General features: G+C 40.5%; 1 protein-coding gene across 1 annotated transcript in view; it reads right to left on the bottom strand.

The window, feature by feature from the left end:
- Nucleotides 1-15,218, bottom strand: part of lama2 (laminin, alpha 2) — a 147,484-nt gene that overhangs the window by 36,819 nt on the left and 95,447 nt on the right. The window contains exons 29-36 of the mRNA XM_031861416.1: nt 11,689-11,865; nt 11,360-11,545; nt 10,973-11,091; nt 10,490-10,607; nt 8,565-8,717; nt 3,997-4,109; nt 3,687-3,773; nt 3,102-3,295 (exon numbers count right to left, since the gene is read on the bottom strand). Of these exons, the coding sequence (XP_031717276.1) occupies nt 3,102-3,295; nt 3,687-3,773; nt 3,997-4,109; nt 8,565-8,717; nt 10,490-10,607; nt 10,973-11,091; nt 11,360-11,545; nt 11,689-11,865 (1,147 nt within the window). The remainder of the gene's footprint in view (nt 1-3,101; nt 3,296-3,686; nt 3,774-3,996; nt 4,110-8,564; nt 8,718-10,489; nt 10,608-10,972; nt 11,092-11,359; nt 11,546-11,688; nt 11,866-15,218) is intronic.

Here is a 15,218-nt window from a genome sequence, read left to right as displayed (position 1 = left end):
TGCAGAAATTAAAATTTCTGACAAGGGAAATCAAAGATGAATTAAATAAAATAAAAACAGTTTTTACTCAATCAATCTCTGACAAAACAAACAACACACAACTACACCAATGCATTCATGCAGTCACATGCATACACACGCACACACAGGTACAGTAAATGTACAATACATTGTGTGTGGGAGTAAATAGCCACTTGTCGAATCCAAGCCATTCAAGAATTTCTCTGTGGCGCTGGTTGGTTGCCTGTCTCTGCAATGTCTCTACCAGATTAGCTTCTTTCTTACTCCTCTTCTGAGGAGTTCACAAAATATGGTGTGCGTTTGGCTACCTTAAAGTTTGCTTGGAGAATTACTTAGTCTTTGTTGAGATAATTCAACTGCGTTGTCGTCTTACGCTCAACAAGTTTACTGTACTTTGTTGAAGTCATCCTAATGTCACCAAAAGCCCTTTAATGGCACAAATACATCATACTAGAAAACATATCCTTAAAGTTGGGGTTAGCTTTAGGCAACATAATGTAGGATGATTGACCAACTAAATGGCGTTACTGTCAAGGCAAACTATGGCTAAACAATCTACTTAGTCAAAATTAAAGTGAATATCTGGAGGATCTTTGTTTCATTCTTTTTTGCAGAACCTCTGGCGTGAAGCCATAATTGCAGGTGTGTTTTTGGATCTCACTTCTTAGAGAGACCTGCTTATGACTTATGAATGTCGGCACATACACCCAGTTTGTAATACTGCAAATAGAAGGGCTTTCATCAGTGGGTCATAGGCTCAATCTATGATTGCTCATTCGGCAATAGATGGTGATTTAACAGAAATATATTTAAATGAAAATCCTTCAGATTTAAATTTCTTCAAAACGGATAGCCGAGTTCTTCCTCTATAAGAAGTTGAGAGGAAAACACAAAAATGGTCGACTTACTGTGAGACTTAATTTTTTCACCTCAAGGATGTGAGTTTTGAACTGGGAGCCACAGAACTCTCACACAAGACAAAGTCACTCGACTCGTGGGCTGAGAGCTGTAAAGGATTAAGCTGAAGAGCTGTTCATGCCACCGTAATGTACATTTTTCTGTCCAATGATGCACCTCACCACATTTTTACTTCACAGTATATAAAATGTACAGAATAGAATGATTTATTATCACAACCATAGAAGCTAGAAGCCCCACAAAAAGGCGAAAGTAAACCCCATGTAAAGGATTATTTTACGCTTAGAGTATTCCACCCTCCATCAAATTATTAAATCGGAACAAGTAGTATTATATATGATTTTATTGGGGACTAATGTTGATCACAGCTGGTTTTATTATTCTTAACTATTGTCAACATGTGTATTTAAGTTTATGCATGAGTGTATGTATGATCTATGTTCTATGCGTGCATGTGGATTGTGATGCTGGCAAGTGTGTTGTGTGATGCAGCGGCTCGGAGCCCAAGACAAATTTCCCTGGGGGACAATAAAGTACATCTTATCTTAGTTTATTATACTCATGCTTCACACTGGAAATACAAACATGCACAACATACGAGTGCACAAATACCCAGCTGTGCCTGTGTTCCTTAGACAGTAACTTACAGCTCTTGAACCTTTGGTTTAATCTTTGTATCTAGAAAATAGTTTGCTTCAGGTATAGGGCATCTCTCGTACTTTGTTTTCTGCAGTTTGCTTTTGGTATCATGATTGTTATTGTGCACCAACTTACCTTGCATCATGGCTAGTGTGAGTTTGTCCAGGTCGTGTTTTCGACACTATGTTTCTGTATACTCATTTTGACAGCGGGAAGATACATCTTTAAGTTGGAAATGTAAACAATGTAGTTTAGTTAAATCATATTTAGACACGGTGTAGATATCAAATACAGCACATGTCAAGATCAGATGGCAACACATCATGGTTGAATTTAAATTTAGGTTTTACATCTTAGTGTGCTCAAGAAATGGGTGGATGCATCATGTACAAACGGCATATGGTTGTTTTTCTTTTTTTTCATTAGAAAATGTATTTGACTAGTAGCTTAGGTCACAATACTTAGTGAATGTTTCACCCTGAAATAACTAATTGAAGATACCTGCATGTCCCTCATTCAAGACTGCCGACTCCCAAAGTGCTTGGAGAAAGGGCAAAGCGGAGGCAAAACGTAGAGTGCAATCACTCTTCAACAAGTGAACAGCAGTCTGATCGCTCCACTTAGCGTAAACCATCAGGACGTGTGATTCCATTCTGGATGTGGAGGCGACCGGTTTGGTATCAGGGTGCACTGCAGCTCTTGCACTGCCAATTTATGAGCACACGCCTTGTGTCTGTACACATAAAGACCTGAGCGAGCAATTTCCCTTTCTGTCCAGACAGCAGCAATGTCAGAGCGGGCTCTGTCTTACAACCTTTTATTCTATATTCTCCGAGCTCAAGGCATGCTAATGGCACCGAATTGGCCCTGCCATTATGGTCATATTGAGTTTAAATTAGCTCCAAATGACATTGAAATTATTTTCTAAATGACTTGAATCTGACTTCTGCGACGACCCCATCTAACCATGTCAACCGGAGAAAAGGGCTTTGACTGCTCATTTGCACTTCATCGCCGAAATAGAGCAAAACTCACAACAATGCAGGGTGGTGGGCCACTAGAGATATAATATATATATATAATAATATAATTGAAGGAAATAGAAAGTTAATGTCTGTAGTTTCAGTAATCTAAAGACACTTTCAAACTTCCCTAATGTGCTCTTTTTGTGATCATCTGCTAAAGGTAAGTTCTGGGCTGCTTTTTTTGTCGCTTCTGTTGTTGAAGACTTGTCAAAGAGGCCTTTACGATTTCAGTTTCTACTCATTTTCGATTCGATTGGTATTATTCATGCTTCATAATTCAGACCACGTGACCAGTAAAACCGGCACCAGTTGTTTCATGAGGGTCTGGGAATTCAGTTTTTTTGCAATCTGCAACTTCATCGCTAGATGCCACTAAATCCTGCACACTGGTCCTTTAATATACACCGAATACTTCAACCTGCAGATATGAAGATAAGGCCAACAAACAAGAAGGAACACCAACAATGGATTAAATAAGAAGCTGTGTGTTAGTCTTACAGATGATCCCAGCTGGTCCACACACATGCCTGTCCATGCACTGGTCACACGACTTCCCCGATGCCCCGACCCGGCAACGGCATTGGCCTGTGACAGGGTCACACGGTCCAGGCAGCGCCCCCCATAAGGAACACTTACACTCCTCGCAGCGGCCGCCTGGCATCTGCGGGTTACCATGGTAACCAGTAGCACACCTGGACAGGTGCATTGTGGGAAGAAGGACAGAGTTAACGACAATCGGTGTAAATCTAAAGGTTCACATGTGTGTCTGAACATATAAAGACAGGACGTGTGTTTTTGTTTTTTTTTAGCAGCACCTCACACTTGTACAATGTACACACACAGACACACACACACACACACACACACACACCCCAGACCCCATCAAATGTTTAGCACACTACCTACATCACCTTGCATTACACAATTCCAAAAGCACCTCAGTTTTGTCATTGTCAATATATTTGTCCCAATGTCTTGTGCAAGTGATTCATTGCCATGTCCCGTATAAAAAATGTATGATTTCTCAGCTTATCTTGTTTGAAATGATTAGAGGAGGATTATGATTGTCTGTGTGTGGCTCACCTCTCACAGTGTTTGCCCTCGTATCCCTCAGGACAGGCTGTACATCGGTAGTCATCATATCCCTCCGTTACACAGGCTGCACTGAAACTAGACACGGGCAGATAGAGTTTCCACAGAAAACACATGAAAATACTTCCACTGAACATATAATAAATGTCTTCATGCTTTTACAGTCTACATGTTAAAAATGCTGAGAAATACATTTTAGAGAATGACATGGAGATATGACAACATGATACATGATTGATACATGATCATTTCAATTTCGGGAGTCCCTCTGCCAAAAAAAACGAGATCAATAAAAGTTTACTTGGTGAGGGGACAGGCGCACGGTTTACAGTCATCGTGGAAACCTCGGACCACACCGTAGAATCCCGGAGCGCAGCGTTCACACCGATCACCCTCTGTGTTGTCTTGACATTTCTACACATACACACAAATGAAATGAATGTTATCTTCATGAAGACATTCATCCATCCCCCCTTGTGGTTGGTTTTAAAAGCAGAATTTGATTGTGTGAACTTTATATAGGCAGCTGTAACACAATTACAGAAAACTCTTTCATCTTCAAAAAAGCGAACTCATTTCCAGATCAAATGAGCAGCAGTTAAGCTACACTGTTATCTGCATGTTGTATTTGAATATTGCCGCTGGCACAATAAAAACAAGACAGCAGATTTGTTTGAGCAAGAAAAGAAAAAAATGATCGGAGGAAATTTCTGTAACTCTTAAGCTGTGCACAATCCCTTGTATGCGTCTACTTATCTGAAGTCGACAATAAGCAACTGAAAAGACGACAGAAGGGGTCACCCATCATCCCCTCCTTGATCACTGACAAAGTGGTGTTGAGGAGGCTTTTCTTTTTAGCGAGTGAGATAATTATCCCGGCACCACGGGTTGATTTACACAAAGACGAGATGATGAGCATAAAAGCAGTGGCACACTGATATCATTACTCGCTGTCAGTTCTCTTCACAATTCTGGATATTAGCACTTTTAATGAATGGTTTACTTCGCTGTAAGGTGGTGAACTTAGAGAGGATTAGTAAAATGTTTGACAACATGATGACAGGTAATTTCTTCAAAGTCAGGAGCTGCCTATCCTCTCAGATTACTTTTTTTCCTACCGAGACAAAACAACCATCAGGTGATTTTTTTTTCCAGGACAAACATTGATTGAGATTCACACATCCAGACAGTCAGTGGGAAGTCCCGGTGTGATCGCAGCTGCTTTCGCAGAGCATCTCTACCGGAGCAGCAGGGAAGTCATTACTCTTTTCTTTTCTGAGCCATTGTAGGACCTTCTCACACACACACACACACATATCTAGCCTGGACTATTTCTGATAGGAAGCATAGCCGGCCACACACATTAATAAATGGTTTTGAGGCCCAGTCCACTCCTGCATGATGTGAGAGCGTGTACAGCAGCGGCCAGCTAGCTGTTAACTCACAGGTGCGATCTCGCACGTCAAGAGAGTTCATTAAGCTTCGTTCCATAAGAGCAGGCCATCCGAAATACTCATTTACTTTGCAGGATTTCACTCACCTGTTGTTATGAGGATGGCCACAAGGGTGCAATGACACACACAACCATAAATATATCCAAAATGTTTCATATCCAGAGATGTTTGTGTTTATTTTCAGCTTATTTGTGGCTATGCTCATTTCACAATATTTGAGCTTTGACGGATACTATGCCAAAATACAGTATTTATATAAATATACAGAACATTTTCATAATATGTACAACCTGCATACACAAAGACACACACACACACAAATGCCACAGCCAACTAACACACATCCACACACTCGACTGTGCATTCAATCATACAAACACACGCACGCACACACGATGTAAACTCACACAAATACATTACACAGCTCACACAGCTCTCTCTTCATATCCCCAGGGTTCAGTCTTATGTGTTCGCCTTGTTTGTTGAAATGGGAACTTCAATCAGTGCAACAGGAAGTCGCCTTCTAACGAGGCAAGTCGTTTCCATTAACTTCCTGTGTTCCTCGTTACCACTAATTACCACAGAAACAAACTCGTTTAGCATTTTCAATTTAGCCCGCTCGGTTAGAAAATGCTAATGACGCCTGTTATGTGGAGCGAGATGGAAATGGGCGAGGACAAAATGGCTGGGAGGCAGAGAGAAGCAGGAATCAAACACAAGGGAAGAGCGAGGGGAGAAGTAGAGCGAGGGGAGAAGTAAAACGGGGGAGAAACAAATTGGCAAAACTAGAAACATTACGGAGAGGTGAGAAAGAAAGAGAAGGCGGGGGGTGCAAAGGAAGACTGGGGAAAGGAAAAATGAGAGAGGTTGAAAGACAGAGTGGCGGGTGATGAAAGGAGACAAAGGATGAGTAAATACATAATTGAGAATGAAAGGGAAGAGAATTTAGGGGATGAGAATGGGGAAGATAAAAGAAACAAGGAAATTAGAAGGAGGAGGAGTAGACGAAGGGAGAAACAATAAAAAGAAGTAGGAGGGAGGAGAGCGGATCAAAGACGAGAGGAGGTAGCAGAAAAGTAGAAAAGACAATAATAATGAAAATAATTAGAAAGGAGAGAACAGCGGAGGGGAAACAAGAACATGTTGGCATCCATATTGGAGCACGACTGTTCTCTGGTGTGTTGAGAAACAGCCGGCATTTGTCTTTCGTGACTGCGTTGAGTCTATCATACAGATGATCTTATGGAACATGTTTTTAATCCATACCTTTAAACGCAATGACATTCAAGCTGTTTACGTCAGTCATGGTTTTTTTTAATGACTGAACTATTTTTTTAATACTATTAGTTGAATAAAATGTTCCATTAGGCTGGTGACAGAGTGAAGACTAAACGCAAAAACACTTCACATAATTGCTGATCCTTTTAGTTGTCTTGTTGATATGCTCAGTAATCAGAGAGTCACACTTTGTCATGACCAAACACCAAATCCAGCACTCCCAACCTTTTGACAAATAATTGAGCTGAATTTCATGCAGGGCAGTGTATACAACTCTGCTTTCCAAAAATGAAAAATTGTAACAGTGCTGCAATTGTTAAATGATAGAAGGTGAGCCACTTGAACTACATGGCATATTTCAAGTCTTCCAGAAAAATACTAAACTTTATGCGCAAAGAAGGCAATGAAACCGCAGCTGCCAGCATCGTTCTGCGTTTGTTGACAAGTGCGTCTACCTATTTATCTGACTGGTTATTCAAGCCACATTATCAAATGGCTTCTCATAAACTGTCCAAAATGAATCTCAATTTAGGGATTTTGAACAGTTTTCTCTATGGATGTAGAATCATAGCAAAACAGTGACATTCTCTAAGTCTGCCAGGGTTTCTACAGATCAAATCTCAGCGACGACCTGTGGGCAGCATGTGACCAACTGCTCCCCCGAGGTCAAAGTCTTCAGATGGCGACTCAGTACAAAACTGACCAGATTGTGAAAAGGCTGAAAGTGGCTAACAGCTAACAACTGACATGTGCAGATTTGGCTCACAAGCCACCAGTTTGATTTACAAAATACATGCAGGTGTAGCGGTGCACAGAATGACGTCATACAGGCTCAATCTGGTGCTACACATTTAATGAAAATGGTTCTGTAAAATACAAAGATATAATATATACGTTTAGGTATGCAGTCGCTTGCTCAGCACTTTCTTCTTCTATCCTGTTCAGAGATTCTCATGTTCTCGCATATTCACCATATTCAGAATGGAGAAGGTTCAGAATATCAATTAAAACAAACACGAAGGTGGTTCTCTTTTACAAGATTGGCATTTTATTTCCTTGCACTAAATAAATGAATAACGATTTAAAGGTGCTAAATTCCAAATTCAGAGCATTACTTTGATTGAGGGATTGCCTCCACACGGTTCTCATACTACATATACTTGCGCTTTGCACCTCAGCGCGAGGCTCCGCAGATGGCGCGCAAGCTCCGAGCATGCACAAAGGCATTTATATCGATGTGCTTTTGTGGTATTATTCTTCAAAGTGCCAGAGGGTGTGCACAATGTACTGTGAAGAAGCAAGAAGACGAGTGGAACCGGCAGAACAGACTTAAACCAACCTCGACAATGCCAAGGAGGAATTGTGGTTAAATGTAAACTCATATATCATATTCATGGACTACTTCCGTAAGGAAAGAAGTTAAGTATTAAATGCATTAGAAAGAAACAAAGTTCAATATCATGTAAACAATTTGATTTGGCTACAAACCAAAAACTACGCTTAAAGGTGCGAACAATGGCATTAGTGATGACAGCTAACAGTGTTTACCTGAGGAGGAACAGAAGGAGGGTGGGCACTATGTTACTCCACTATATCTTTACACAGCAAATACTTGTTTGATGCTATATTAATGCTTTCAATTTATAATGTAGCACCTGGAATGTGATCTGATCTAACTAAACAGCTAGAAAATCAACATGGAACACAATTATGGGAATTATTGTCACAGATGGAATGTGCTGATCATTGACAGCGTCAAACTAACGGTTGAATACATCTTGTGTTCAACTTTCAGGGTCAGATTTCTTTGCCTCAATGTGTTTTAGGTGTAGATGTTTTTATAAGATCATGTTCTCCCCTCTTTCTAAAAGTAAGCTGTAGGTGTAGCTGTGGGTCAGATCCAGAGGAGAGGAAATTACACAAAATATCAATGAGCAGGGGGTCGTTAATTAATGCCAGGCTAATTACAGCACCTGACATTCCTCCCAACACACACATACACACACTTTATTCTCTCTCTCTCACATCAGTCTCTTCTCCAGAAGCTACCTGGCATATGGCTTTATGAGGGTCTCCAGTGGCAGAACACACACACACACACACACACACACACACACACACACACACACACACTTACCTGGCATATGGATGTCTCAGGGTCACAGGTGGAAGAGTGCCCACTGCACTGGCACTGAACACAGCTGCCCATGCCGGCAGCGGTTGGCAGTCTGGACGCTGAAGCAGATGTCAGGGAACCGGCGCGAAGACGGTAGAAACCTGCAGCACACTCCTGCACACAGAGAGACAGACCACACAGACAGAGAGAATGAAAGGGATAATGAGGGAATCTATGTATGTTTTAAAGACTCTTTTAAAGCTGAAGATACAGTTTTGACAGCACGTGTTCCCACAGTAGTCCCACACTATGCATGATATGTACACGCACACAAACATACACATGGACCCACATAATTATCCCTAATTGTAATTTCACAAGGCAACTGTTGACCACTCTCTCTTGCATTCACATACACACAATTAGGAGATATTCCCTTCAGTAACTTTTGATCACACACATGCCCACACCCTCACATACCCACTCAGCGCGCACACACACACACACACACACATGCATATAAACACACTCACACACACACAGACATACAAGGTAACTCTTTCTCCCTCTCTCTCCTGTTCAGTAATAATTAATGGAGTCCATTTAAAGAGCCATCTGTTCCCTCTGCTAGCGCTAAACGCCCGTTTAAATATACTTTATTAACAATGACGGCAGCTACAAATAGAATGGCCATCTGTCAGCAAAGACCTCTACGACCTGAACATTTCAAGTTTAGCTACCGCTTGCTATTTGGCAGTTTTTCAACAGTATCTGTAGCTTCTAAATGATGTATATGGCTATTTTTTTTTTCCTCCTCCGCACTCCAAGTAGAAAACGCCAAAATGAAACAGGGGTTGAAAAATATAGTTAAAAGTTTGCTGGCAACTCATGTGTTCCTTTGAGATTAACACAATAATACCGAAATGACTCTCAGGCGCCGCCATCCAGCGGAATTGCCCAAAACTGTTGCCTCTGTGTATCATAAGCTGCCTCTACAAAATCCTCATTAAACTGAAGATTGAGTCACCGCTATATGCTTTCTGTGGCTTAAGAGAAGGAGCTGGACGCAGTTGAAAGTCAATTGCTTTGACAAAATCACAACTGAGTGGAAGAGACGCTCAGTGAGGCTTAATCTTAGCAGGGAAAAAAAAAAAAAACAGAGCCTGAACGGCGTCGGAGATGCTTAAAACTCTGAACTACATGTAAATTGGAAACTTGTGAGATACTATTGAAAGCCCAGTCTGTGACCTCCATGTTTACAAACTGAAGGCAGCAGACAGAAAGTACTTCATCCTTTGAGCGCTAAGAGAGGAGGACACAAAGACATTTTATTTTTTTATGAAGAGGGCTTTTTGCCGCTGCATGGAAGTCATTTCGTCACATAAATTATTACAAATACCGGAAGTGAATTCACAAAACTTGACATTGACATATTCAGTAAATTCCTTGTATGTCTCATAGTTTCTATCACCATATTAAGAGACCATTTTTGAATAAATTATAACTATATTGTAGCTCATCAAAGACTTTGGTTTTGGTGTAAATGTCCACTGGTGCAAATAAGAAATTGCAGTACAGACATGTTTGTTTTTTAGAAACAGTGTTGTCATTACATTGTTTGTTCACTAGAGAGCACTGACTTTCTCAAATGTAAAATATGCTGCTCAGTACGTATCTTGGTTACAATTCCTTTTTAAGGTAACATCTCTGTCAAAAGCAGTAGTCTCAGATATTCACATCTGCACTTGTACAGTATTAATTCTACAAAATTAAATTATTAAGAGAAATTACAGAAAGTACAGTCACTTATAAATGCTATGAAACTACACGCCTGCTGACTACTACAACAACCGACTACCTGCAGAACACCTTTTGGAAAAGTTAACATTTTGCAGGTATGAAGTCTTAACACGTGTGCATATACGTGTGTTTAGTTGTGCGCTCACCTCACAAGAAAGTCCGGAGTATCCGATTGGACATTCGCACTTCTCTATCTGATGTGCTGTCTCGCTCTCTTTGGTTGGTCTGCCTTCTTCGGCCACTGTTAGACTGATCTCTGAAATACTGAAAAAGAGAGAAGTCATGTCAAATCCATTAATACAACAATGTAATATAATCACGTTTTTAATTTTTTTGGACTTTCTAATAGCACTGGTTAGTCCGGACGTTTGCAAATTCTGAAATGAATCATGTCAAGGAGTGTTCAGACACAACAATAGGGATGATTTGCAGAAGGTTATAATGTTTCTGCTTTGCAAATGGCCAATAGTAGAGGCAAATTCAACCTTGAGATACAAATGAAAACAGAGGTTTTCTCACAGGTTATATTTTATATTCAGCCATCAAATTTCATATTTAATAGTGGAGCACACTATATGGGGGTGCATGCCACAGCATGCGCGTGTGCGTTGCATGCGTGTGTGTTTTACCGGCTGTGTCTCATCAAGTTGCCGTGTGATGCCTTAATTAGGATGTAGTCCACATAGAACAAAATATCCATGAAGTCCTCTCGAGTCATGGATCTGCCATCTGCATACTTCCACTCATGCTGCACACACAAACACACACACACACACACAAACACATTAAACACACCGACAAATCAATTTTATCACTGCAGTCTATTACCAGTGTAATAGACCCTGTTTGTATTGACCGACAAGAGCTCGCCAAAAATGAGCGCAATCAATATTCAGTTTAGCTCTATTAATGTTGTAGTTGGTATTTAATAGAAGAAGTTATTCCTAAAACCGATAGCTCAAATATTTCTTCCATTACTTTTCAATATCCCACTTCCACGCGCAGCCTTACTCTACCTCTGTCATGTCGATCTCGTGGCGAGTGAGCTGACCAATCTGGAGTCCCGGTACATTGCGTGTCATCAGTATGTTGCGGTTGGGACCGCCGTTAATGATGACCTGAGGCTCATAGGAGGAAGGCCCGGTTTCCTCTCTGGCCTCGTAGTACACTGCATATTTCAGCTGCCCACCATATGCTGTGATCTGAAGAAAGATGTAGAGAATTGATTCAAGGTGACTATTGAATTTTCACCTAACTGAAAAACTACACTTCATTTGAGCAAAAATCTTGATAGAGAATTATGGATTGCTGTAGAAAACAATTAAAAACGGTGTTGCTTTCCAACCATAGAGCCTCTGAACTGCTCCGGCAGTTTCCAGTAGTAGGGTTCAGAGAGTGTTGAGGTGACCAGCTCTGTGTGAGCGAGGATCTCAGGATGCTGGAAGCTCACTCCTCTCCTCGTCTCCACAGTGTTGGATTTATCCACCAGGGGCAGCACCGTCTGCTCAGGTTTCAGCGCCAGCTAGGACACACAACAGTGATGACAATATGAATGTGACGCATGTTGACGCTGGAAGATTTACCTCAAGGAACCATTCCACGAAAGCTGTTCGTACTGTATACCATGCTGCCTTTCCATTTCAATGGAGTGTACATACTACATGCACTGAGCATATGGGTGGATACCCAAGACTTGTATTCTGCTAGTATAATTAGTTTAAATTGTCTCAAATGGCTAATAATCATGGATGTTGCATACCATAACACAGACCTTTCAGTGAGGTGTGCATGAGTCCATGAGTCACATGTGCACCGACGCATCAATGTCTTTTTCTCTTTCAGTCACACACTATCCTCTCTTCCTCATCTCCTAATGACGCTGCCTCAAACAATGCTGCATCCTCTTCGACTTTGGCAGAGTTAAAATGTTTCTTGTTTGAGACTGCTATCTGGTTACAGAGGATTGTGAAATATTCAAAGTAATGAGGATGGATCTATGCAGCTCTAATAACTGGCCAAATGAAGGCACCTTTTTATGGACGTATTTGATTGCAACATGACTATGTGTGTATTGTAATTTCCCAATACTAGCCATATGTCTTGCAAAAACAAAAAACTTTTATTTCCCAGTCAAATGAATTTGAATGGGGATGGGAATTTTGGTCGGGTCTGAGGTGCTATCTGTTATTTAAACGACAAGGATCTTTACTCTTCAGTTGAATCTGATGGCATTTGGTAGCAATCCTGCTACCGGCTTCACAGTCTTACATAAGCATTCTTCACTCCCTCAGCTTTAAACCTGAACAGTTAAATGTATGATTTTGCATTATATGTACAACCCACACATGTGACATTTTAGATATTGAAGTCATTAAAAAAATGTATTTTTTCACATTCCTGCCATGAATTTTGGTTTCTTTCAAAAATAAGGCCACAACCCAGTATTTTACAATAGTGGTATTGTCAATAACACAGTCAGTCTTGTTGATTGTGTAAAAATGTTTCCTAATAATGGGTCAAGCCAACTTTTTTCTGTGAAGGATAGTTCTTGATTTTTATATTCCAATATAAATGTCTTTCCATTCTTAATATAACTGAAGTTGTCACTCCATCAGTAATAACTCAAATATGATTCACGTACCAGAGAGCAAGAGACAGCTTGGAGGAAAGCTTTCTTTCTTTCTCATTCTCTTTCTGTCTCCCACTTTATGTGTTGATATTTCGATATTACTTGAATAATATGAGGGTTTATTATTGACTGTGGGATGTGGTTGAATGGACCGATTTAAAAATAGATTCATCTGCTGGAGCCTGGATGTCTCCCTCTCTCTGCAGCTGCAGTCCAGCAGCGCTGATATGTTGATAGTGTGCGAATAATATATGTGGCATTATGGAAAAGCTCTCTTTGTTTGAGTGATATCTCTGAAGTTACTTTAGCTTGGACACACTCGCAATACCGGCTGCGTAATAGAGAGGCAGTCACACAGGGAAGGGGAAATTACTCATTTCAAAATGAATTGAATTCCAAACATGTATACAATGTAGCTGGTGTCTGATATCCACATTCTCTTATACTGTACGTGCACATTCAGTAGATCCTTATAACTCTCATATACTGTTTTTTATTCAACAGTACTTAATACATCAGAGTTTGTATAGATTTACTTTAAGTATTTAGTGCATGCTATCAGTAATAACATTGAATTCCTGATCCATTGACATAGAGCATGAACACTGCGTCATCTATAAGTTAAAAATAATGGGTAGCCCCCATATGTGTGGACTAATGTGTTTCAGAAAGGTACATGGAGATTGAATACTTTGTCATATATTTCATATGTGTTGAATACTTAACATTTACTTCTTCGTGTGGAGCTCCAGCTAACAGTTGTTGATTTATAGATATTAGCAGCCATTTAACACGTGCAAGCCTTTGTTTTTATTGTTTCCTTTATTTCTCAACTCAGCACTAATTATAATAGTTAGAAAATGCTGCCACTTGTCGGGGTCAAAGCCTCTCTCTTCTTTAAGAGGAGAGTCCTCTTGATTTTTCTCAGATTATCAGTGCTTTCATCTTATCTCAGTTCCTTGAAAATTTGTACTTTATCATATTGGTGCAGATCTTTACAGCAGTATTTAACAACCACTGAATAGTTGTCTAATCACACACAAAGTTCTCCCATCAGAGACATATGTCACAAAAAAGGCTGTTTGTGTATGGCAGAATGTGTGTGTGTGTGTGTTTCTCTCCCCTTACCTCCATGTAATCCCCTGTAGTGTGAGTTTTGTGTGTGTTTGTGTATGTGAAGGCATGTGTACTGTGTTTGTATAGTGTATGAGTGTCTAGCTATGGTGAGAGTGTGAGTGCAAGTGTGTGTATGTGTGTGTATGTGTGTGTGTGTCCCACTCCACTCAGTGTAATCTCACGATTCAGTGGTTCAGAGAAAATCTCCCTCTTTCCAATAAACTTTCCATTTTTTCCTCTTTCTCTCTCTGTCCAGCTCCCCCTCCCCTCCCCTCCCCTCTCTCTCCCTCTCTCTCTCTGTCAACAATAAATGAAGTGAATATTTGTCGTTCAAATGAAGCCTCTCGCCACACTCCATCAGAAAACTCTACGGTTACCACGGAAACGACAGTTTATCGCCGATGGCAACAGTTTCTGAGATGAGGGGCCTTTATTAAAAACAGGCTGCCACTCAACAACTGATTGCTAACTTGCTGGCTGGAGTCTGGTGGTGTCTGCTGCCCTTACAGCTCGTATCCATATGCTCAACATATAGCATGTACAGCAGCATAGGCACATGCATAAATCAGTCTCGGATGGAGCAGGATGAAGCCCACTGAATTTGGTGGTCACCGGACGTTTCCTCAAGCACCCACAGCAGGTTTTCAGTTGTCCAGTGAAATATCTCAGTATTGATGGATTGGCTCAGGCCTTTGTACAGACTGTCATGGTTCCCAAAGTGTTTGATTTGTTGAGACTTTTCCTCTCAATAACTATCGGATGGATTGCTGCAATCCAGACATTCATGTCCACCTAAGGATGAATTAAATAACTCTTTTTGATGTCCTGAATATAATTGCAGTTCCTAATTGTAATGTACCCACGGATGTACCGACAACTATAATGTAATGTAGTCTGTGAGTCTAATGAGTCTTTTTTCTGACTTCTAAGAAAATTTGTGGATGTATATTTTGCAATGGACATCTGAGACATAATGATATCTTGTAAGACACTATGAAATGATATCAATATGCTTTTCGTGTCTGTGCATTATTTGACTGAGTTATGACTCTGAGAATGACAAGATTCTTGACTCAAATACTCACGTCTCTCGCTCCTTCTAGAGGTTTTTGAGGATGCTAAGAATAGCC

Source organism: Anarrhichthys ocellatus, unplaced genomic scaffold (genome assembly GCF_004355925.1).
Source record: "Anarrhichthys ocellatus isolate YVR2014 unplaced genomic scaffold, GSC_Weel_1.0 scaffold25, whole genome shotgun sequence".
Taxonomy (NCBI): domain Eukaryota; kingdom Metazoa; phylum Chordata; class Actinopteri; order Perciformes; family Anarhichadidae; genus Anarrhichthys; species Anarrhichthys ocellatus.
Note: the sequence above shows the minus strand (reverse complement) of the source record. Positions and strands in the feature narration are given on the sequence as shown.